Consider the following 25424-nt stretch of genomic DNA (forward strand, 5'->3'; position numbering starts at 1 on the left):
TATTCTCGTTCAAAATGTCATATTTTGAACGAGAGGCATGTTGAAGTCAGAAATGAAGAGCTTAGTATATCCATCTGGTCAAAACCACGGAGAGCTCCCTAGATTAGGAGATACGAGGCATTCTTTCCGAGCCGTAAACCCTAACGGGGAAGTGAATGGCAACACGCATGCGCGAACAGCAAGTAATAAATCAGAATATTTTTCTCTCGTTTGATATCAATGATAATGTGCTAGGGCGTGTGTACAGTAGGCCTACACGTCCTCGCAATCCATCGGTTGGATTAGCTGTGACGTTTCCACACGGTCTAAATGGGTTAATCATCAATCAATCGATTGTGCTTTGTCTCGGATCAATGGAACAAACGTATTACAGGCCTACTTTGACGTTCCTATTTCACACAGTTTTTCAAGTTTTAAAGTTCAATTATGTTAAAAACATAACATACAATGCTTCCTTTTCTTTTTTTTTATAGCTTAGCTGATAACACGTCTCGGTCACAACCGACCACGCATGCGATCTGATCCTAAATCAACCACTAGTATACCGTTCTATAACTGATCCTTCCAGAGGCCTCCTAAGGCATCTAAAGGCGCCATCGCTGTGCTTTAAGGGATACCCCGGGGAGCAGCGGAGGTCAGGTGAAGAGTGAATGGAATTCGGAGTGTAGAAAGACATGACACGGGCCGGTTGAGATTTAGCGAAGGCTCTGCCGCGAGTTGGCGGTAACCTTGACAAACAAGTGTTGGCATCTTTACAGTGACAAGTCGGGGTCAGAGCACCTTTTGAAAAGCCATGAGATGGAATGTGTGTGTGTGATCTTCAAATCGTGACAGCGGGACCCGGTGTGAGTCATGTCTATATCTCAAATCAGTGGTGGTCATAGACCTTTTCTACCAGTGAGGTGGGGAAAGAAATGCCTCGAAAGCTAATTAAAGGCAAGGTCTAGTCTATTATCAAGGGAAGGCCCAACATTTCTGTACTAATTAAAAGCCATGAGCATTTATACTCCCAACGTCTTCAACCCAAGTGCATACAGCTGCAGTGCTGACGAAAACAAAATTGAGAGATAAACAACGTGCCTCTGACTGTCCATGTCCTGTATGTCTATTGTCGGGTGGAAACTGTTACTTTTCAAAAGTAGTAGATCTACAAGCTCAAACGCACCGCATTTCGATCCGCGTTTCAAGCTTGCAGATCTTCTCCTTTTTGTGGATTTTGTGAGACTCGAGTCGTATGATCAGGTTGGCCGCTAATTTACGAAAAAACACAAAAGAAAAGTTAGAATGCGGAGATGGGTTTCTGCCCGACAGAGACAATAATTATCTGGGCATCTGCTGTGCTCTCACATACTCACACGGTGACCCATCTTCTGGCAGTTATCAAAACCCTTTCTGTCTGAGTGAGGATGAGTCAAATTCTATTTCTGTCTCCTGCTCGTCTCGTCTCTCCCTGGCTTCTGTTCTGCTGTGTCTGTGAGCGTCTTGAACATCAACCTCAGCTATTGTCAGGCGGCCACCATGTGTGTACAACACATGCCTTTGATCTCCGTACCCAGTCAGAATAAAATTATACAAATTAAACAAAGATTTTTGTTGTCAGGATATGGAAAGTCCCTGAAGGATAAGAGAAAATAAATTTACTTTTGGCCGTCCACCACACACTAAACCTTAGGGTTAATTTAACTCCAGAGTGTACAAAATAGTCAAAATAGTCCATTTGGTTACATTTGCACACTCATCTTAGGTTAAATGAACTGTGCACGCGTACAGTTACAGTATCATTTCCAGGCTGACGATATAAATGAAAGTCAAACTGAATGGACCACAATGGAAACAAGACCCTGGGGAGTTTTGTGTTATGCTTTTTAGCATAACCTTTGACTCTACTACCTGTACTGTTATTAATAGTGTTAATACAGTCTTCAAGCAATCAATCAGAAAACAGAAGTTCTGTTCATTATGTTGATTTGTATGACAAATGATGGGTTGCACTCAGTGGGATAAGGGTGAGTTGGTTTCTTTTTATCCTCCCTTACAAGAAAGGAAAACTGACAGAAAAAGACTACACACAAACCTTTAAGGAAGACTCCTTAGACAGTGACTAATAAAATAGTTTTTATTTTATTTGAACATGCTATAGTGAAAGGTGCTGTATTACAAGAAAGGACAAACGTTTCTTGTCGCACAGAAATAAAATAAGCAAACTCACTCTTGTCACTCTCGAGTGTGACCCATTGTTTGTTTAAATGCCATTGCTCCTCTCTCCTCAACCGCTCTATACACATATTATTTATATTATTGTTAAGAAAACTCTAAAAATATGGATCCAATTTAGACGCCATTTCGGATTGCACTCACTCTCTATCAATGCCCCAATAGCAGCTAACCAATATTATTTGTCATCCCTCTTTGATAGAAGGTGCCTTTTCAACCTGGAAAAGTCTTGGTATTCATACTTTTAAGGACTTATATAATGGAGAAGATCTAGATTTGTGATGCCCGTTTGTTTGACACGTCTCCTCCTCAGACCCCCATGAACCAGGCGTCCACACGCTCCCACTGCATCTTCACCCTGCACCTCTGCGCCCGCGAGCCGGGCTCTGCCACCGTGCGCCGCTCCAAGCTCCACCTGGTGGACCTGGCCGGCTCGGAGAGGGTGGGCAAGACTGGCGTGGGCGGGCACCAGTTCACCGAGGGGAAGTACATCAACCTCTCTCTGCATTTCCTGGAACAGGTTAGACACCACTGGTTGGTTCCACAAGCCTTTTATATATAGCTCCAGACCCACGAGAGAAATATCATGTCTCTTCACAACGGTGAGCTTGTAGATCTGATATTTTCATTATTGTTTGTTTATTTATTTATTTATTTATTTATTTATTTATTTATTTATTTATTTATTTATTTATTTATTTATTTATTTATTTATTTATTTATTTATTTATTTATTTATTTATTTATTTATTTATTTATTATTTATTATTTATTTATTTATGTCCTTTGAAAAAGTGTGTAGGCAATTATTAGGAAACTATTTTTAAGTAGCCCAGGTATAGGGCTGTAGTGGTTAATGCATGTTTTGTTATAATAATCAAAATCTACAAAGTAACTTGTAACTAAAGTTGTCAAATAATTGTAGTGGAGTAAAACGTACAACATTTGCCTCTGAGATGCAGTGGAGTACTTTAAAGTATTGACATTTGGAACTACTAATTTAGTGAAGTAAAAACATACCTCAAAATTGCACTTATAGGTACAGTACTTGAGTAAATGTTACTTTCCACCACTTCATGCCACCGACGTCTCTTTGGTGTGTTTCATTTTCACACGCCTTATCACTCTCCATGTTCTTGTCAAGTTGAACATATCTTATATCTGGTCCATTCTCTCCATGTGCTTGTCAAGGTGAACATATCTTATATGTGGTCCATTCTCCCCATGTGCTTGTCAAGGTGAACATATCTTATATCTGGTCCATTCTCCCCATGTTCTTGTCAAGGTGAACATATCTTATATCTGGTCCATTCTCCCCATGTTCTTGTCAAGGTGATCATATCCTTGTCGGAGAGGAACCGCTCCCACATCCCCTACAGGAACTCCATGATGACCTCTGTGCTGCGGGACAGCCTGGGGGGGAACTGCATGACCACCATGGTTGCGACCGTCTCCGCAGACAAGAGGAACCTCGATGTGAGGACGGGGGGGGGGTTGGGGGGGGTTATGACCATCAAGAACCCAAAAACAAACACTCCCAAAAGCAAGACTACCCCAAGCACAGTAAACCACTTAAAGTCTTAGTTCAAGGAGCCCCAGGGGGCCGTTGGAATTACTACAGGGGAACGCCAAATCTTTGGTTTTTTCTTTCTCTTTTTTACCCACGTGAACCCTATCATCCCTACTCTGTGGGGGACATTAGCCGAAAATTGCAGATCGACAATCTCACTGAGCTTGTAGATCGGCTATTTTCTGCAAAGATGTTGGGTGTAGGGGCACAAAAAGCAATGTTTTCCAAGTATTGAGGGTTTAAGACAAGTGGTTAACTGTCTGAAAATACACATGAGTCCAACACAACGCTACACATTGCAGGTTGCTGTCAAGTGTCAAACATTATTAAATCTATGAAAAGGTTTAATCTGCAACACACTTTTATACAATAGTTGGGAGGGGTCCCTGCTTCATCGCTCACGGAAAACGCTGAAGACCTTTGGCTTAATTGTACAGTACGACTAATAGTGAAAATAGATCTTCTATTTGAGAAATAAATTGATTCCAAAATGAATTTGCCGGCCCAAAATAGGGATGGCAGGGTTGGCGTGAGTAAAGAAATGTAGCTCTGTTTTTTTACCATTAGCCGATACAGTTCTATAGGCACCCATGACCACCCCCCCCCCCCCCCCCACCCCCCTCTGTATAATTGATTCTCTGCATTATTCTATTTTTGTTTTTGCATCATTATGCACTTACAGATGCAGAAACGAGGCACATTGAAAGGGCTGCAAACCACGCTCTGAACCTCAGAATATAAAGCTCCACTAACGAATGAATTAACATAAAGTTAAATGGGGAAATACTGTGACTTTTTTTCCATAGAGCAACCAATGCTTGCATGAATAATCAACACGTTAATACACTGTGTGTATATATATATATATATATATATAAAACATATATTATGAATGTGAAAGTGAGCGTTAAAGGTCCATTCAGTTTCACCCTAATGATGATGCTGTACTGTCCTACCCTCAGGAATCCATCTCTACGTGTCGTTTTGCCCAGAGAGTGGCTCTCATCAAGAATGAGGCATTACTGAATGAGGAGCTGGATCCTGCTCTGGTGAGACACACACACACACACACACACACACACACGGACACACACACGCACGGACACACACACGCGCACACACACACACACACACACACACACAGAGAGAGCACTACCAGTGCCATAGCTTGAACCACACCGTCACACCGCAAAGGCATGACTTAATGGGGCCGACGTGCTATGGCCAGACCCCATCCACGGAGCTTCCAAACCATAGAATTGATCAGTGAATCATTTGCCGGGAGGATCCATCTGCTAACCGCAGCCATACTGTACGTGCAATCCACCGTGTCCTTGAGCGTCCTCACTGGACTTCTAGGACCAAAATCACTTTTTCCAGCATCAGACAATCCTTTGGGGGAAGGAAGACGGTGTCTTTATTTTTCCACCTCCTGCACGTGGATGGCGGTCTGTCTGTTCGCTTGGTATTTAGATAGCTCGATGGGCCTGTTTGCATTCTCTCTCTCCTCTTGTTTACATATACCCCTGCCTCTCTTATGGCATATTTTACCTCAGTGCTCGTGTGTGTGTGTGTGTGTGTGTGTGTGTGTGTGTGTGTGTGTGTGTGTGTGTGTGTGTGTGTGTGTGTGTGTGTGTGTGTGGTATGTATTGACATGCATACACGTAAGCTACACGGATAGATGCACACCGCTTTTATTAAAACTCACACCAACGCGGTGACATGAGGACACAAAGCACCTCTTCAATTTACATTTTGCTCTCTCTCTCTCTCTCTCTCTCTCTCTATCTCTATCTCTCTCTTTCTGTCTCGTCACTGTCATCTTTTTATTTGGTATTTTTTGTTATTTTTAGATCACTATTCAGTGGACCGGGAAAGCCAGGAAAAGATAAGGGGACGAAAAAAATGACGCGCAACAAAAGTTGTGAGTCAGACACAAAGCGACCGTATTTTGACTGTAGCGGTCGCGGGCCCATTATCTCTCTTTGACTCTAATTTACTTCCCCTGGGAAAGTATGCTGGGAAACGGAGTCCTGGCGGTTGGTGTTTGGGTCCCCTCTATCCCCTGGGAGAGAGAATACAGTTCTAGTAGTACGTCTGGGAGATAATACAGTAGTAGTTGTAGTAGTAAAAGTAAGTCATCAACCTTCCACCCCTTCCTTCCCCCTCCTGCTAGGTTTCTGCCTGGGGATCAGCTGTTATACTGTATTACTGCACAGGGGTTTGGCTGGCCACTTGCAAACCCTGCAGAGGTATTTTTAAGAGAGTCTGCGGCCGGCCCAGTAATTGTGCCGGTGTCTGGCTGCTCCCAATTGGGTCCGGCCCGGTTACAGCTTCGGGCAAACCCGGCTCCATGGGCAAGCTCCTTGACTCAGTTTATGGCTTCTCGGTAGTGTTTCATATATATTTTCTCTCTCTCTCTCTCTCTCTCTCTCTCTCTCTCTCTTCTTGCAAAAAATTAAAAGAACAGAATGAATGCAGCAGTGGAGTTTGCAGAATCAGATGAGATCATTCATCATGGTCTGGGGGGGTGACACTCAAACTCTCGTTTTGGCCATTTTGTGTAAGAACTGCAGGCTCTGCTGGGATTGACCTGTACTTCACCGGAATGAGGAGAGTTCCTTTTTTGGTACCAAAACTGTAGACCGCTGGTTCTCAAAGTCCAGGCTTCCAAAATGGACTCTTAATGTCTTTTAAGCATTCAGTTGAAAACAGGGGAAGAATAAGGTTTGCGTAAGATAGCCGAGATTCCTTGCAAGAAGTCAGTGACGGATCACCAAACCATATTAGGTCGGTTACCTTCCTCCAACAGAAGTGAGGCCAATGTTAATCCTTCACAGAGACTAATGGACTAATCCTGGTTCCCAGGTCATGGGAGGAGAGCGAGAGAGAGAGAGAGAGAGAGAGAGAGTCAGCGCTTGTCTCGTCTGCCAGTGGCCACTTCCACCATCACCTCCTCGCCATGATGTTTGTATCTGCCCCTTTGTGCGCCTTTTGCGAAGCAGGATTAGGTGGAAATGTGCGTAGACTGCGTTGTGCCAGGGACGCTTCAGGGTTGTTCGAGTTGAGCCGAGGTGCCCCTTCAAAACTCATTTCCGTAATACCACCACCACCACCACAGGGGTTCATGATAGTTGATCTTATGGTGTTGTTGTTGGTGTTGTTGTGTGCGCTCACTTCAGCAGACGGGAACAGCGGGCTGTGTGACCCTGTTCGACCTGTACACCCCCCCCCCCCCCCCCCCAACACACACACACACACACACACACACACACACACACACACACACACACACACACACACACACACACACACACACACACACACACAGACAGACGGTGTCCTGTCTAAAAGGAGACAGGCCTGATTAGTGCATACCTGTGAGTCAAACAGAAGTTTTCTAGCCAGCCAGAGAGACGTGTTTGGGAAGTGGGTGTGAAGATTCCTGCGGTCGGTCGCACTCCATACGTCCCTGGCCTCACTCCCTCCCTCCCTGACTTCCCTATGTCTCGTCAAGTCACTCCATACGTCCCTGGCCTCACTCCCTCCCTCCATGTCTCGTCAAAGCCGTTCGCTGTGGAGTGGGGCTGAGACTGCGAGGGGACTGTAGCGGTGGGTAGGTCCAGTTACTCACCAGAGCGCAAGTCATTGCCCTCGGCTGTCCACAAAATGAATGCCGTGCACAGAACTAGTATAGCTATAGCTACAGTAGCCCATGTGTTCCTGTTTTGTTGTGGGGGTGAGAAAAAGTTTTTTGGTGCTGCAGCAGAAAAAAAACGTCTCCTTCATAAAACAAGGGGCCCCGTAATAGCACCTTGTTTGTGAGTGGTCTGCAATATAATACAGGTATTTGAAGTTTCACATGCGGAGTCTGCAGATTACTGTACAGTAGTTTGCTGTGTGTGTGTGTGTGTGTGTGTGTGTGTGTGTGTGTGTGTGTTTGTGTGCTGTATTGTATGTGTGTGGACAATTTCTGCACCGGGAGGTTATCTGCTAAAAAAATGATAATAAAGTAACAAACAAACATATCAAAAGCAGCAGATCTACAAGCTCAAAGCGAGTCGCTTTGAGTCTCTTCGTGCCACGTTTCAAGCTTGTGAATCTGCTACTTTTCTGCTACAGGTTTCTGCCTGACGATATAGTAGTAGTACATGCCTTTTTTCAGATTCACAGAGCCCTTTAGTGCACAGAGTTGTGCTCTGAAGTCTTGTTATGTTGTCAGCCACAACCGAGTGAGAGACTTACAGAGTAAACGAAAGGCAGCGTGAAAGTGAGTTTGCATCAAGTGTCTTTGCTTGGTCTTTAAGCTGGCATTATTATACTTTTTGATCTGCTATAGAAGAGGCCACCGTAGCAAATAAACAAACAATTCGCCCCCCCCCTCCAACCTGTCATTCCAGAAAATCTGCTGACATCATCTGTCACATATGTCCTGGGTCAGGTTTTATTCGCAGTGTTCCGTAGCCAGCTGTGGTGCTGTGGTACCAGCGTGGGCTCAAGCACGCCGAAATAGACTGCGACCGAGTCCGCCGACCAGTCACTGGCGGTCAGCCCTTTGAGGACACAGCTGGATGTATTACATCAGGCCATGGGTGTGTTGGTGGGTTCCAAAAAACGAGATACAGGGAGCGGCCACGGTGCACGGGATGGTCAAATAGGATATTCGGTGTCATAAAATATGATACAGGGTGGATTAGCTTCAGAAATGTGGCTTCTGCCCCAAAACCCACACGGCCACGGCTGTTTCTCCTCAAAAACCTACTCGGTTTATGATGTCTGACTTACTGGTGTTTGGCAGAAGTGTCGCAGCATTGCTGAGTTGGTTCCCCTGGTCTGACCTTTGACCCGGGGTCAAACTTCAGTAACCTTCGCCTCCCTAGCAACTTTGTGTCAGTGACTCTGTCACTTAGTTGTCATGTTCTGTTGTTGGTTTAATGTCTACTGCTGCCACCGAGACTGTTCCACTCTCACAGTCTGCCTTGGGATTGTTTGGGTTCACTTGGGTCTTGTAGAGATGGATAACAGGATATTCTGTCCAAGAGGAAAGTGTCGCATGAGAGAAAAATAATATACCGTATGTCATTGTCTGTTCGGCCATATACAGTACATTAACTTAACAGACCGTTCCCACACTATACATTTTTAGACTTCATGTTTGTTTACTTTTGTCCAAAGTTATTAAAATGTTGCCAGACTTACCTGACTAATTGGGTCAGTGTTGGCCAAACATAACTGCACCATTAATAACTCGCAGACATTTGAACATGTGAATTTTGTTCACAAGGCTATCTATTTTTGAGACTTTTCAATCAGCTTTTAATGCATTAAAAAAGACAAAATTTGACAAAATCTAACCACACAATGAGGTTCACTGTAGCCATCTCATGCATGTTGCAACTCTCTGGGAGTTGATTTTAATTAATTTGCTTAGACGTTGCACAAATTAATGGAATACAATGGCTTCCTCGAAAGTGTACCTTATATTGTGAGTGATTGTAAACCTTCTTTAACCATGGACACTAATGTCACTATTCAACAAATGGCGAATAAACTGTGATATGAATCATATGACTACTGATATCTTTAGACTGGTTGTTGAGTAGGCTATTTTGCTGGTGATGGTATAATATGATGAACGATGGCATCATCATATTATCTTACTTACAGTATACAGTAATTGTATCCACTGTTCTGAGAACCTCTCCCATTTAGTCATTTTAGGCGTCCAATTCTTTTTCGAATGCCGTGAATGTCTGCACTGTGTCAGGCATATTACTGTATTTTATTCTTATTATATAGACTACCAATTTGGTTGGTATGCGACCTCTGTCAGTGCTGCGCTAATACAATTTCACATTGACAAAAAATATATACAAATAGCATAATTGTGTCTGGCCATGACCGTTCACTTCACAGGCCCTCGCTAAGACTGAAGTCTGAGCTGGTGGGATTTATTCTGACCCCTCCGCGAAAAGGCCTACAGTATCTGTCCTGACCCCATATCCATAATTTATACATTATGGATATTTATACATTATGTATAATTACAGACTTAGATAGAGATGGTTCTGCTCATTTCATTGGTCCGTGTCCCAACTAGGCCAAACACTGCCGGCTACAGCTAACGGCTACTCAGTGGTGGAAGGTAACTAACACGTACTGTAGTCAAGTACTGTAACATTTTGAGTGATTTTTACTTTACTGGAGTAGTTTTCAATACTTTTACTTCTACTCCAGTCTATCTCACGGGCAACTGGTTGTACTTTTTACTCCATAGCAATTATTTGAAAAATAGCCAATCTACAAGTTCCCAATGCGTCACGACGACGCATTGTGAGCTTGTAGATCGGCTATTTTCAAAATATTTTTAATACATTTTAGACATTTGAAAACTTGAGAAATGGGACATTCTTCTGCATACTTTTGGTCCTTTTATGTATATTACAGTACATTTTGAATACCGGACTTTCACTTGTACATTCACTCCACTAAAAAAAGAATTGTGCTTTTTTTAAAGTTTTTTCCACCATTGGTTATAGCTACTATTACATACCATAACTTCAGCCTTGACCTAGACTCACTAATCTCGCATGCGCCTGGGCAGCTTAGACGCTCCCCTCCTATGCTGCCACGGAGCCGTTTAGGCCTTGACCCCTGGATGAAGAAAGAGGGAGCACCACACGCTTATCTCTTAAAAGGTCAAAAAAGGTCACATCCTAAGAGACTGGGGGGAGTGGACAGCTCTGGACATGCACACTTAATGTTTGGTCGACTCTCCTTTCATGCCTCACATATATACGACGTATACCGCGATAACGTCCACCACATAACATAAAGCTGCCAGGGTTCCTAGACATTCCATTCCACAATCTGTTTAATCAAAAAATTAAATGGCCATCTTGAAGCTACCACCGCTCTCAGCAGGTATGGGGAATGCGGTATCCGGGGTAGACGGCCCTCTGTCTGCCCCCCAAGAAAGGGGGAATTGCATTTCAGTCCGTTTGTAAAAAAAAACAAAGGCAAACTCTTTTTATGAACTGGAGGTCATATCGCTTCTCTGCGGATCTTGACTCTGACATTAATGTGCATTCTTTCTATTATTACAGTTTCTATGCGAAGATGGCTATCTAAGTAAGTACTCTCCTAAAGACTGCTTTAAGAGGCTGTGTCTGGGATGGGCGAAATATTCCTCATTTTTTTAAAATTCATATATATATATATATATATATATATATATATATATACAGTAACTGGACCCGTCCAGTGGTTAACAACGGCAACCGGCCCGTTGGCCGGGACTTGCAAGCCTTGACGAAACACGTGCGGACAGACAGACAGCGAGCGGAGCGGCAGGAGGTTTCATGTGTTGCTATTTGCCACCGTATAGCTGGCGGACAGCCGGGCGCTATTCTGTGTGTCTGTGCGGTATCGATGGCTTCCTGGGCCGTCTTGTGCGGAGCATCCAGTTGTCTGGAACAGCTTAGGTTTGTCCTCAGAATGCATCGCGAAGATAAGCCGCAAGATACTTTCTTGGGAGGATTCTGTCATCGGTTTGCAGTGGGCTGAGACTGTGCGTGTGTGTGTGTGTGTGTGTGTGTGTGTGTGTGTGTGTGTGTGTGTGTGTGTGTGCGCGTGTGCACGTGCGTGCGATTCATGACTTGCACTGCAGGGTGCAGTATATATTTAATATACGCTAGTCTCATTTGAAAATGTTTATTTCTCTAACTGTGTGTGTGCATGCGCTGTCCATCAAATGTGCATTTTCAGCTGATGGTGCGTATGAAGAGGGAGATCCAGTCTCTGAAAGAAGAACTGTCCATGGTCACGGGCGAGCAGAGAGAGGAGCAGCTGACTCCTGAGGAGATCCACAAGTACGTTCATCTTCCCCCCCCTGTGTGTGTGTGTGTGTGTGTGTGTGTGTGTGTGTGTACAGTAGCCGTCAACGAGCCAGTCATCTCAGGACAGTGAGGACGAGAATAGGGCCTGCGCTGGTCCCTGTCAGCCCTCCCAAATGTTTACAGCATAGACTCAAAGAGGAGAGGAGGTCCTCCTCTTTTTAGGACACTAATTAGTATTTGTCATGCTTTAAGGCTCGGAGACTCCACCGGGTATAAATATGTATTCCTGATTTATTGCTATGTTCGAGGGGTTTGGGGTTTGTCGAAAGCGCCCACATGGCTACGCGTCGTTGCTGAGTTGAAGGCTCGGCTCACTGATGCAGAACCGTATGTAATGGCGTCGTCTCCCCCCCCCCCCACCACCACCCCCCTGAGGCTGTAGCTCAGCCAGGACGGATATTTTACTGTTGGTGCACTAAAAAAAAAAAAAAAGGGAAAAAAACGGTACAGAAAGGAGCCCAGTCAGTGAAGGGCCAGAGATCAAGCCAGAGGTTCCATTAAGAACTTGGCACACGCTGCCTCCAGTGCTGATGTCTTTACCGCTCCCTCGTCCTCGCTCAGGCCCTTTTATTTATTTATTATTATTTCCCCTTCACCCCAGTCGACTACTCGTGGTGCCCCCTCCCCAGTTTGTGGTGGTTAGCCCACGCAGGGGGGGGGGTGTTTAATGATGTCTGTCGTGACCACAGTCACTGACATGCCGACGTTCTATTTAACGACCTCCTCCTCCTTCTCTCCTGGATCGTGCTTTGACATTGTCCCGAGTGGCAAATCGGCGGTGCAACGCCGACGTTTTCCTGCGTTGCTGCCGCGTTTGTTGTCGCATTTCCAGAGCTAACATAACATTATCAGCGGCCATAGTGCAACGGTTGACTTCACGGCCGTGTTCTCCATTAAGGCGGTCATCCGTGCCGTTTGCCGCAGCTCGAGTATTGGTGTCGGTTCATTGATACGCAATACGGAACCATTTAGGATTTTAACCATTCCGGTTCATTAACGGTTCCCTTTAACGATCCCTATAGGGGGTTCCAAATAGACCCTACAGGACTGTAACTCTGAGAGAGTACAAATGGAACCAAATGGACCCATTTGGTTCCATTTGCACACTCTCAGAGTGAAATGAAAACGTTTGAGAACCACTGGTATAGTAATTGTATAGCAGACGTCAAGTTCACAATATACAGCTCTGACAGTGTGATTAAAAAACGGTTCTGGGAACGGTTCCAAATACGATGGGACCGATTCCGGTTCTTCAATCTCGGAAACCGCGTCTGAAAAAGAACCGGTTCCGGGTCCCAGCCCTATGCGCAATAAAAATCATCAACGTTAGTGTATCCATTTGTAACCCTGAGTTTAAATGAACCCTGTGGATTCTGCTGTGTATACACAGAATGGCCTTCCAGTCGGCCCAGAGATAAACAGGAGGTTTTCTTTTCTTATCTAAACATTATATCCAGTCATTTGCTAATCCTCACATCATCTCACACTTAAGCAAAGCAAAGTCATTGCTATTGGAAACGGTCAAATTGTGGCTTTTTGAAGCACGAGGGCTTTTTTCTTTTTTTTCTCCTCAAATATTGCACATGGCATTAGTAGCACATTCCCCAGCCCGGGCGGCTTCGCATCCAGAAGCCCCTGATGACTCGCAGGGCCTTGAAATAAGAGCGCCGCGTTTGTTTTAAGTCCTACCCCGTCGGTGTAAACGTTGCGTGTCTCTCAATCCCTGGGCGATGTTCTGGTGGAAAAGTGAAGACCGCACGCTGTTCCGTGCCTACATCGGATCCCGTCTGGACCGTTGCCCTCTCTACTTGGTCTTTTCCAGATCCTGGAAGAACCAATGTTTGGACTATCATCTAGTGATAGTTTATCAACAGGGCCAGTGGCGGTGAAGCTGCAGCACATGTTTAAGTAAATAGTTTTCTTTGACTGGGACCAAATTTTAAACATCAGAGGTTTCAGCTTCAAATATAGATCTTAACTGTTGGAGTGCCTGAGCACTCCGTGGTGATGGCTGATGACGTGAGGGCGACCACAGAACTGACATGTTGCCCTGACATCGACGCCCTACCTACACCATCATAGCGTCACACAAAGGCTTCAAAAGAAACCAAAAGACGTTTTGAGCTTGTAGATATGCTACTTTTGCGGTTTTTGAAACCGACAGAGACTGTCTATCCAGTTTGCGGATTTTGAAGCAATTTCAATTCTTCAATATACTTGAGTTTTGTGTGTGTGCGTGTGTGTGTGTGTGTGTGTGTGTGTGTGTGTGTGTGTGTGTGTGTGTGTGTGTGTGTGTGTGTGTGTGTGTGTGTGTGTGTGTGTGTGTGTGTGTGTGCGTGTGTGCGTGTGTGCGTGCGTGCGTGTGTTTTCTCAGGTTGGAGGAGGTGGTGAAGGTGTATCTGGATGACCCAGACCCAGAGGTGACTGTGGCTCTGGGCGCGGACATGAGGAAAATCCATCACTGCTTCTATTTACTCAAGGTACTGTATCCTCCTCCTTCAACAAAAACACGTTATTTTATATTATATTGAACTTATTATTAAGACCTGAGGCCCATTCTACAAATTCCTTCTAAATCATCAATTTGTTTTTCTAACTTCTTTGTGCCAAAGATAAAGATTTATTTCTGAAAATGTTTTGTGCCAGGGACACCCCCACTCCTCAGAAGAGAACTTTTATGTGAAAAATACTACTATATATATAATATTATAATATACTGTACAACATTTTCAAGTTTTATTTTTAAATGTTCAAATATAGCAGATGTACAAGCTCACAGTGTGTCACTTTGTGCTGCGCTGCGAGCTTGTACATCTGCTATTTTTTGAACAGCCAACTCTAAAATCCAAAAAGTCACGGATGCTTTCTTGGTTTTAAATGGGTTAATTAATGAATGAATGAATTCATTAATTGTATTGGTAGTAAACCCACTTATATAAAGATGGCACAAACACCCTTCTGTGTCTCTGTACCATTGTGGAGATACAGTGACACACCTGTGACCATTATCACACAAGCATGAATGAAGCTTTGTGGCCAATTGACCACTCCACTTCTTTTAAATGGCGCCCCCTTCTGACCTGTTTGTTGAGGTGCTGTCTACCACAGCAGTATGCTAGATTCTACTCACTGTATGATGTCAGGTTATACAGCACTTTCTGGTCACTGAAACGCTCCATAAACTTTACCAAAAAGTGAAATATAAACAATGTAACTGTTAAGCTTGTATGCCCTATTTTATGCCTTCCAAAATATTAACATTGTTTCTTTTTTATGTTTGAAAATGTTTGCCTATGACATACCAAAAAATAAGGATGGTTAAGAAAAATACGTGTTTGATCCGTAAACTGTAACCGTAACCTTTAACTTAGCCTTGCCTTTGGACAGTTATTTTTCCACGTTCTTTTTCAAAGACCTCAATTTCTTCGTGCAAATGTTCTGACTCTGCGGCGGCCTGGCCAGGAAGTAATAACTCCATGCCTTTGGGCCAGAAAGTGACAAGCTGTTGATTTTCCCATGGCCCGGCTGGACGTCTAGACCGTATAGTGTTTGCCCATTTTCTTTTTTGTCAGCTAATTAGACGCAAGGTGTCAAATGTTGACGCGTTCTCTCTGAGGGTCTCTGAAGTACGTGTGTGTGTATCATGTGGACCCGACCCGCTGGACGCACTTCTCCAGAACCTGAAGTCTCGCCACTGCTAAGAAACTAAGCCACCTAAACTAAGCCTGGTGACCCCTCACCAGCATGTCCGTGCACGGACAAATGTGTCCGTGGCAAGTTTTTAGATTTTCTGTTTTACACACCATTATAATGTTCTTATTTTGATCATAACACCCACTTACTGAATGTCAAGTCTCCAGGTTTTTTGCCAGAATAATTTATGTATGGCAATTCTTTATTATGACACTCTGGCACATTAGGAGTCCACTATAGTACTAGTGTTTCTCAAATGTTTTATTTGCAAGGACCCCTGTGACTCTTAGAGTGTTCACATCAGTTCAGTTTCAGATTATTTTATAGTAGAAAATCACCCCAGGGGGTCTCTGTGCACTTTACAGCAGCAATACATCAAAAACATATCAAAGACACAAAACATAGCAATAAGGAAACGTAGTAAAACATAGCATATAGCATAGCTATAGATCATCAAAAATAAAACTAGGCGGAACCGTAGTGCATAGAGAAACAGGGGGCCCTTGAAATGAAAATGGCTGAGATTCAAGTGTTTCCTTACTTAACTTAACTAAGTTACTTAACTTAACTTACTTAAAATGCGATGCTTTGTATGATGCTGTTAATTAATATTAACCTTGCAGCAATATTTAAAAAAAGAGATGCATCATTAGACATTAGTCCTCATGAGAGGATTGTTTAGGCTAGGCAATTTTCAATCTGATGATACAATTTTGTCTTGTACACAAGACAAAATTATTATTTTGTTTTTGATAAAAAAATATACTACTACTAATATTTACAACTACAAGTGAATATAGAGTGCTATGTCTACATACAATGCTATTCAAGTTAGATAAGTTGAGCCTTTGCATACGCCGGTAAGGTCGTTGGGGCTAGGGCAAGTGCTACGGTCTAAGATGGAGTCTGAAGAGGTTGGGTTTTCAATATAGTCAGACGGGAGTGACATCACATCGTATGTAATGTAAATGGCAAGACAGAATATAAAGACTGAATACATTTCCAAGCGGAAATTCCTCGCTACTTGCCTCAGTGCAACCACACTTGCAATTTCCCAGAATTTCTCCTTTCAAGTGTGGATATCGTCGATGTCAACGACAAGCTTGCGTAGCGTTTCAAGCTTGCAGATCTGCTACTTTTGATACTTCATTGTTGTGACGATGTTATACAGTATGATCGAGTATGGCGTCAATTTACAAAAAGTGTTTTAAGAGTTTTCCGCCAGGCAGCGACGACATACCGTACATTTCTTGGTTTGTTTTTTAGCATTCATTCTCATACAGTTGGTCAGCATATTTCACTAGTCTCTTGACTCTCTTTCATGGTGTCAGCATGATGATGGTACTAGAAAACTCGTATTACGATTCTGTTTGGGATTATAGCTTCACGTTCACGGCATAATTATTTGTATAAGAAAAGACTATTCAGCAGTTTCTGTCATTGTTGGCGACGGGCCGGCTCACCACCGCTTAACCACTTGATCCCCCAGCATCCTTACAAGCTCACACAACATGTCGCAGCGTGACGGGTTGTGAGCTTGTCGATCTGCTATTGCCTGCGAAAGCCTTCCCCACAATAACAGGAAAAAGAAACCCACTAGCATAGAGCCCTGAGGGACTCCGGTCAGCCACATGGGGTTTTAAGTGGTTAATGCATTGAGGTTGGAACAGCGTGGCGTTGTTGAGAGGAGCCGTGCGTGGCGGGCTCTCCTCTGGTTGGAGTCGGAGCGGACCACCAGAAGCCCTTCCAGATCCCACTCCAGTGTCTGTTTATCTCTGCTCCAGTTTGTTATGACCCCCCCCCCCCCCCCCTTCCATCTCCTTTTCAGTTTACATTCCACCCTGCATCACCCCAGTCATACTTCGCTGACTCTCGGTTCTGGCTTAAATTTCTCTTTTGCATTTCTTTGTTCTTTGGTTCTCATCTCTAGCTGGCTCCTCTTGTTCGTATACCGATCTGTCCATCTGGCTGGCTGTTTGTGTCTGTGTTTAACCGTCTATCTATCATTGTGCACGTTGACATGTACGCACATGCTGAGTTGATGGGGAGCAATTTGGACCTCATTATCTGCCTGCATGGTCCTGGCACCTTCATCCTTAGGATGACATTTAGTCCCGGAAAGTGTTTTTTTTACTTGTCACCCAATGAGACAAATCTTATTTTCTGTGCTGCCAAATACATATCATTTTGGGGGTCCTCCTTGGCATGAAAAAGTTTGAAAACCACCGATGTAGAAGGCATTTGTATAATCGGCCTCAGGTCTCAATGGGTTAAACAATGGAAAAGGCTGCGTTGTTTGTATCATTCCACTAATGTCTCTCACTGTGTGCAGGTGATAATCCGGGAGAAGCTATCCGATGGGGATGAGCGACATGATGGCCAAGTCAGGGAATCGGAAAGCCACGACAGCCCGGAGCCAGCGCATCTCACCAGGCTGAAGGAGATGCTGACACAACGTGATAACGAGATCAGTATCCTCTGGCGGCTAAAGGTTAAAGTTCCTACCATTTGTCACATACATTGCTGTTTGTGAGACTTGTTCTCCGCATTTAACCCATCTCTTGGAGCGGTGAGCCGCAGCCGTGCCGTGCTTGGGAACCATTTGTAGTTGACCATTTGTAGTAGATCTTGATGCTGAGTGCCAAGCAGGGATACATTGAGTCCCATTTTTACAGTCTTTGGTATGTCCCGGATCGAACCCTGACCTCCCAGTCCCAGGGCCAACACTCTTAACCACAAGGCCACTGAGGTGGCCAATTGAGAGGACAGTGCTGTTCAGTTGAACTTACATTATCTTTTTATCTGCAGTATACCCACTTTTAATATTACTTGTCGATCTGCTACTTTTGCTTTTTGTTTTGAGCGGTGCAACCACTCCAAGGAACAGCAATGTCCATGAAGTCTAATATGATATACAGCAGGCTTGTGACGACAGTGTATTTTAGAATGGAGCCTACATTTAAATTGTATAGTTTTTATTTAATTTTTTATGGTCTAGCCAAACTATTTACGGTAATCACACTTACTGTTCTGAAGGCACAGGAACAGTTTAACTTCATTAGCAGAGAGATATTTAATCTGAACTAGGCCTACAGCGGCTGCTGGTGGAATTACACGCTTGGAGTGCGGCACTTTTCTCATGAATTATAGAATTTCAGCAAGGCTGAAGCCCTCACTAGCCCACCCCCCCTCCCCCAAAAAAGGAAATCCACACGGAATGGTTTTGGAATAATGTAGCTTCAAATACATCTTCCACCATTAATGGCAGCAATTACCGCTATTAATCATAATTGTTCTTGTCTAAAAGATGATATTTCCAATGGTTTTCAGAGATGATCCCCCCCCCCTCTCGCCCACCCCACCCCCCCTCACCGCGGCCTCTCATTAGCTCACGGCACATTAGTCGGAAAATGTCCACTTGATTGTTTAGCCGCAAAAAAAACACAAAAAAACCCTCCTCTCTCCAAGACAAATATAGGATATTACGGTGGAGATATTTCACCGTGGTGTGTCTTGGAGCTAGGCACGTGTAACGCAAAAGTCCTTCAAAATGTGACATACAATTTGCTACACTCTTCCCCAACAGTGGCGCTCTAATGCAGACATCTTGACGAAATTGCTCGCTGCTGTATGGGACAGATTATCTTTGATGCATTAAGTACACCCACTGTATTTTTGGAATGTATGTACGTACTGTAGGTAATGCCTGTTATACGCTCACACACACTGCCGTACGTATTTATCTCTCCATCATAGTTACCATTGTATTTGTTTTCACGTTGAAACGTCTTGCAGATGTAAACTAGACCGTTCCTTGCAGTGAGTAAGGGGGTGGTCTGGCGTGGTAGGATGATATGTGCAATCATCATCCCCCCCCCCCCCCCCCCCCGCGCGTCAGCTCGGCTGGCGTGATGATGACGACATCACCTCCAGCGTCTATCCCCTAATAGCCACCTAGACCTAGAGCAAGGTTGAACAACTTGAAGCTCGCATCCGTTTGCTAATCACCATGCTTCCCATGGAGTGCACTGCCCCACCACCACCCGCCCATGAGACACTGGGCTGCTGGGAGGCATTAGATTAGTTCCTGTCCGTCCCACACATCTCCAGCGATGCCAGACTGATGCTGTGTCTCCACAGGCTTCATTATGTGAGAGGTTCCCCTTGTGGAACAAAGCCACAAGTGGAGTCTTGGGCATGGTTGCCATGTCTGCTTATTATCAGCGGCTTTGGATTTCTTTTTTTGCTCTTACCGTAGGCTGATACAGACAATAAGCCTCTCCGACCTACTTACTTACCTACTCTATTTGCCAGGAGAACGCTCATCTGAAAATATTTCGTGCCACCCCCCAGATAAGATTTGTGTTTCAAAATTCAAATATAGTCCAAACTGTCCAAAATTACTTTTTTTACCCCCTCAAGATCATTGACAACCATCGTTTTTAAATAGCAGATCTACAAGATGTGACGCGTAGCCTAGTAGTCCGCTTCTTTTGGTGATTGTTCTTTTCATAGACCTGGTTGCTTATTTCTCTCGCAAACTCCGGCAACACTGGCCTTTGGTGTACCCTCTCCACCAGCCCTTGTACACAGACTCCAGTGGGCACATGGTAATGCTTAGCTAAGCCCTACTGCAGAGATGACACACACACATCCACCGCAAACATTGGAACACGATGGCAGAGCAACAGGGCTGACTAACAAACAATGGGTGGACGCTCAGTAGAACATGATGTGGCGCACGGTGGCTCTCAAAACATCTACAGCATTTTCCAGAGAGACTCCACGAGAATCCACGGCGAAGCAAATGCAAATGAGTGAATGATCGAATGAATGGATCATAAATGCCTGATTCGATGTAGAGTTAAAGCTGAAATACGTAAGTTTTTGTCCTATATGGGGGCGGCAGTGGCTCAGGGGTAAAGTGGCTGGTAGAGACGCCAGAATCCGGATCCGTGAGGTTTCCAGTTCGATCGCGGGCTCCCCTTGTCCGATCGCGGGCTCCCCATGTCCACATTTCTTTGTTGCATGGATGCACCTGGGACGTATCCTCAGTGATGTATCCCAAGGTCATCAGGTTTCGGTTCTCGTCTTCTCGCAACATCATACCCCTCACTCAGGTGACCCAGCCGGCGTGATCAAGTCCCGTCCCAGTATAGCTACCCTCGATCAGTCCCATTATAGGGAAAGACCAGGGCCACACAATCTGTTGCTCCGGAACTACTCTGCTCAATCTGGTGCGTGGAAGGACTAGGCTCTGTGGGTTGACTCCTGTCCGGGCCCCTCCTACGTCTCACCAGGTCCAGGACCTGTGCGTTGCGAAGACACTTGGGCAAGACACTAAACCCCAGTGACACTGGCGTTGACTGTTCGCCACTTCACCTCCCAATGTATGAATGAATGTCCAGTGTAGCCCCTATACCACAGAGCCAGCCGCCCTCACAGGCCAGTGGTTTCCCAAACTTCGCAGATGATTAGCTTTAATGTGCAACATTGTTTCTCACTCAACAGTAAACAAACCAATATACGGTACGTGTATACACAGGGTATCTGCACAATTGAATGACTTGAGAACTTTTTAATACGAAATTGTCATCTTACGTAAGATAAACAACATTATGAAAATAGCCTCGCACTGCGAGGCGTTGTGAGCTTGTAGATCGGCAATTTTTCGCAATATTTATCTGTGGTACCGTGTCAAACTAAATGTATTGTGTGTGTATATATATATATATATATATATATATATATTAAAAAAGAATTACCATCTTCCTACGGCCCCCCAGTAACACAGGGCTTGTGCTGCTGCATGTTTGGGCGACTTATCATAAACTTGCTTGACAATAGTAAGCCACTTGCTTATTTCCTCTCGTAACTGCGTAGTGGAACTGAGGTGTAATTAATGGGAGAAGTTGGAAGACACTAGTGATCCAAGAATAATATATCCAAGAAAGCAACTTGTAACCGATCTCAGGTGTAACGATGAATCGGCAGTAATAGCAACCAGCAGGTTGTCCTCTTTTATTTTCTCTTGGCTCACGTGAACTGTTGATTGTGTCCAAGAATGAGAGTTGGCTTCTCTATTGAATCATATTTGCAGGTTTGATGTGGCGTGCAAGTAATTTGCAACGCCATGTTTATGTTATTGGCAGCGGTCGCCCAGATTCCTCTCAGCAGCTCTGGCGATTGTTCGATACGCACTCTCACATCGAGACATTTATATTACTCCCCTCTAAATAATGTTCTGAAATGTATTACTACGGCTTAAACAGGCCCTACTGTGTTCTCTTCCTGTACTCACAATATCCCCCCCTAGGTTAACAGTCAGTCGTTGGTGGATATTGTTGCTGTCGGGCAGAAACCTCTTATCTCCATGTTATAACTTTGTGGTTTTTCGTGAATTCATGCCATACTTTGTCATACTGCAGCGTCTCACGAAAGCATCAAATCTAGCAGATCCACAAGCCGAGACGTGGCACGAAGCGACGTGTTATGGTCTTGTAGATCTGCTACTTTTGAACGTGAATCCTGAAAAGCAACAGTTTTGGACATACGAGGTTTCCACCCGACAGAGAAGATGTTCTCTATTGTAGTGGAGATATTTATTCATCTAGTGCTTCATTTTTTTCCCTTCCCGGCTTTGTGGCTGTTTCTCAGGCTTTGTTTTATTGGATAGGTGAAAGTGGAAATGAGGGGGGAGGGGAAATTAATTAATTGCATGCAAGCAATCAGCCGAGCTCAACAGAAAAGGCGTTCATTGAAACCTAGCCTATTGCATCCCACATTATGCGGCAGCCTCATTTTTTCTTTTGTATGTTTTTCTTGTAAGCCGACTCTTTGGTGTGAATCCAATTCAAATTAATTGATTTAGTTGCAAACGTTGGAAGGACGGCATCTTGGTTATTCTAACGCCACAAAGTAAAGTTCTCAGTGTTCATTTGTCCGTTTGTACACTCTCAGAGACGAATTACCACTGATGATTTTACTGTGCGAGGTATGGGTATGAAGTAATGTACACTGGACTTTCATTATGTGAAATGTGTACATCATCATCACCTTTTGTGTAATCACAACATCTATTTGAAAAACGTTTGTTAGTATTATCTATTCATTAAGTATATATAATATTTTTTTAATCTTTTAAGTGAACATATTTAACTTAAATCCTTGCCTCTGTGGGTCCCTGGAACAAAATATTTTGTGAGATGGTGGTCCACAGCCAAATATATATAGTTTTGGGAGTCCTTGCTATGAAAAAGTTTGAGAACCACTGATATAGCAACATACGTTTTTCATAAAACTGACATTTGTCAGGTTCAAATAATTGTTTTGGAATGCAAAGTTAGTGATTTAGGAGAGGCACAGACACCCGTGTGAAAAGGCTACAGTCGCTACACGCCTGATTCATCTTCAGAAAATATATTTTGCTTTGAAGTGCGTCAACTCCTTGGCTGTAATTAACCTCTCAGTATGAATATTGGAGTGCATAAAATCGTCTGCAAACACACACTCACTCACTCACTCACTCTCACACACACACACACACACACACACACACACACACACGATCACACATTTATTTAATCTACAGAAGCATTCTGCAACAATACTCCTCCAGTGTCATGTTGTTCCCACGCCTTGACCTATTTCAAACCCCCCACTCCTCTGTCAGGTGGAAAACTGACTTTTTAGGATTCAAAGCTCAAAACGTGCAGCTTTGTGCCTCGTTTTGAGGCTACTTTTGATTCTTTTGTGAGACGTAGTATGATCAAGTAGGCCTATGGCATTAATTTACGAAGAAATACAAAAATGTTAATGTTAAAATATGCAGATGAGAGATTTCTTCATTTGTTATCCTGCCCAACTTATCTGGTTTGTAATAAAACCTCACGTGCTATTATTACTAGCACTTTAGTGGTTATACTTTACAGTATGATAACCACTTAACTGTACATCCAGTGTACAGTACAATACATTGTTGTCCAGTCCCCCATGCGTTAAGGTTGGCGACCGGATTAAGTTCGGCGAACATGCAGACTATGTACAGTGTGGGTAAAAGGCGATTTTATAGATCATATTATTGATGCATGCATTTTGTGATGTAATCAGTCTGGGGCTCGGGGAGGGAGTTGGGATGGCACAAAATTGATATTATTATTAGGCAGGTGGTTCGCGGACCCCCAAGTGTTCCACGAAGCATTCCCTGGGGGGGTCTGTGTATTCCTCGGACTCACAGACGTCTCTCGCTTACACACACACACACACACACACACACACAGTGCTCCATTCCTGACATTGCCATACAGTTATTATTTTGTCACGGCCGGCAGGTGCTTGCGGACGCCACACACCCGTGTCCTTCTCCATTGTTGTAAATAACATGCTGCTAGTGCTTGGCTAACGTTGACCTAATAGTTGTCTGGGACGCAGCTCTCCGTGTTACAGGAGCTGTGTGAACTGGTGCGATTCTGTGACCTGTCATGGAGGCGACGGGAGGTAACTGAATTGGAGCTGGAGTATCGGCGTGTCCATGGGTCGTTGTGGTGTAGGTAGGACATGATGTAGCGCGAAAGTCAACAAATAGGAAGGTAATGGTGGTACATCATACATGTACCCCAACCTTACAGCCGGAAGTCCACAGAATTCGATAGGAACAGAAGGCAACACAATTCGATATTTGAAACTGATACTGGTGTAACGCGACACAACGGGCATTTGACGCTAATAAACAGCGTACAGTTTGATAAAGTGAGAAAGGGCCTCCATAAGACTGGTCATAATGTAATGGTCAGTGCCTGTCTGCCTGTGTTGAAATTCAGAGCCATTGGTGCAGACACTGAGGATCAGCGACATTGTTTCATGCAGACATCATACAGACAGACAGACATTCCCCTTTTAGATGCCCATAATCATAATTCACAATGTCCCACCACAGTGTAGAAGTCAAAGTCAAAGGGGGCACCGTGGCACATTCTGTAGTGCTGTCGCCTCACAGCTAGAAGGTCCTGTGTTCGATTCCCGCTGTGGGCGCTGGTGTGCGTGTTCTCTCCTCCGCGTCATCAGTGCCCATACCCGAGGCGGGGTTGGCGAAAGGGCCTTTCTGTGTGGAGTTTGCATGTTCTCCCCGTGCCACCGGTGGTGCTGGGCTGGTGGTGGGAGCAAACAGGAACCAGGAACCACATGCAGAAGGAAGGCAGGAAGAATGCAGTCTTAGATGAGCTCAAATACCCCTCCCAATTGGTCAGCCTCATCAGCGTATGTGGGTCTTGCAAACACTGTATACACCCACATAGTAATGCATCGTATTAACCCCTTGAGTATATGTATGTGCCCTTGAGCATAGCATGGAGCCGCTCGAGTATATCTGGCTTAACTAACTCCGCAAGCTACGTATCATTTCTGGGACTTCCTTTGTGCGAGAGACACACAATGTGCCCAATATTGTGAGAACGCCACCATCTATTCTAAAGAGCCTCCCACTCGTAGGGCACAGAGTCTGCCAAGCAGCCTGAACTTGTTTAGCGTCTGCTATTATGAAAATGATTACTGATTGAGTCAGATTGCTGTTACGGTGTTCCCTTATCTGTTTAGAGTGCACTTGTCTGTTCTTATAAAATCTGTGAATTGTACTGTACGTACAGTAGTTGAACATGGCTGCAGTCAATTAGTTAATTGTGACTATATGCAAGACCACCTTTATCTGGTCAGATTGTACGTGTATGTGCAAATTGTGCATGTGTGTAGGTGTATATATCGTCCAAAACTGTTACTTTTCACGGTTGAAATTGTAAAAGTTGCAAAAGTAGCAGATCTACCAACTCAAAACGCGCCACTTTGCGACACGTTTCTAGCTTGTGGATACTGCTACTTTTGATGCTTTTGCACTGCACAAAAAACTGATGCTGCAGTATGATCAAGTAGGGCCCCTACTTTATTTATCATAAAAACACCAAAAGTTAGAATATGGGGATAAGAGGTGAACTGCCCGACAGCAACAATAAGAAAAATAGGACAGGGTTAACCACTTCTTATATATCGACTTAATTGAC

At 44.2% G+C, this 25424-nt stretch overlaps 1 protein-coding gene across 1 annotated transcript in view; it reads left to right on the forward strand.

Moving 5' to 3' along the window:
- The window catches only part of kif6 (kinesin family member 6), a gene marked incomplete at its 5' end in the record, with an annotated part of 110182 nt that overhangs the window by 20627 nt on the left and 64131 nt on the right, over nucleotides 1-25424 (forward strand). The window contains 6 exons of the mRNA XM_080784283.1: nucleotides 2528-2734; nucleotides 3547-3690; nucleotides 4747-4833; nucleotides 11552-11655; nucleotides 14057-14162; nucleotides 17708-17831. Coding sequence (XP_080640409.1) covers nucleotides 2528-2734; nucleotides 3547-3690; nucleotides 4747-4833; nucleotides 11552-11655; nucleotides 14057-14162; nucleotides 17708-17831 — 772 coding nt within the window. The remainder of the gene's footprint in view (nucleotides 1-2527; nucleotides 2735-3546; nucleotides 3691-4746; nucleotides 4834-11551; nucleotides 11656-14056; nucleotides 14163-17707; nucleotides 17832-25424) is intronic.

Source organism: Protomyctophum bolini (genome assembly GCF_963924005.1).
Source record: "Protomyctophum bolini genome assembly, chromosome: 15".
NCBI classification, from domain to species: domain Eukaryota; kingdom Metazoa; phylum Chordata; class Actinopteri; order Myctophiformes; family Myctophidae; genus Protomyctophum; species Protomyctophum bolini.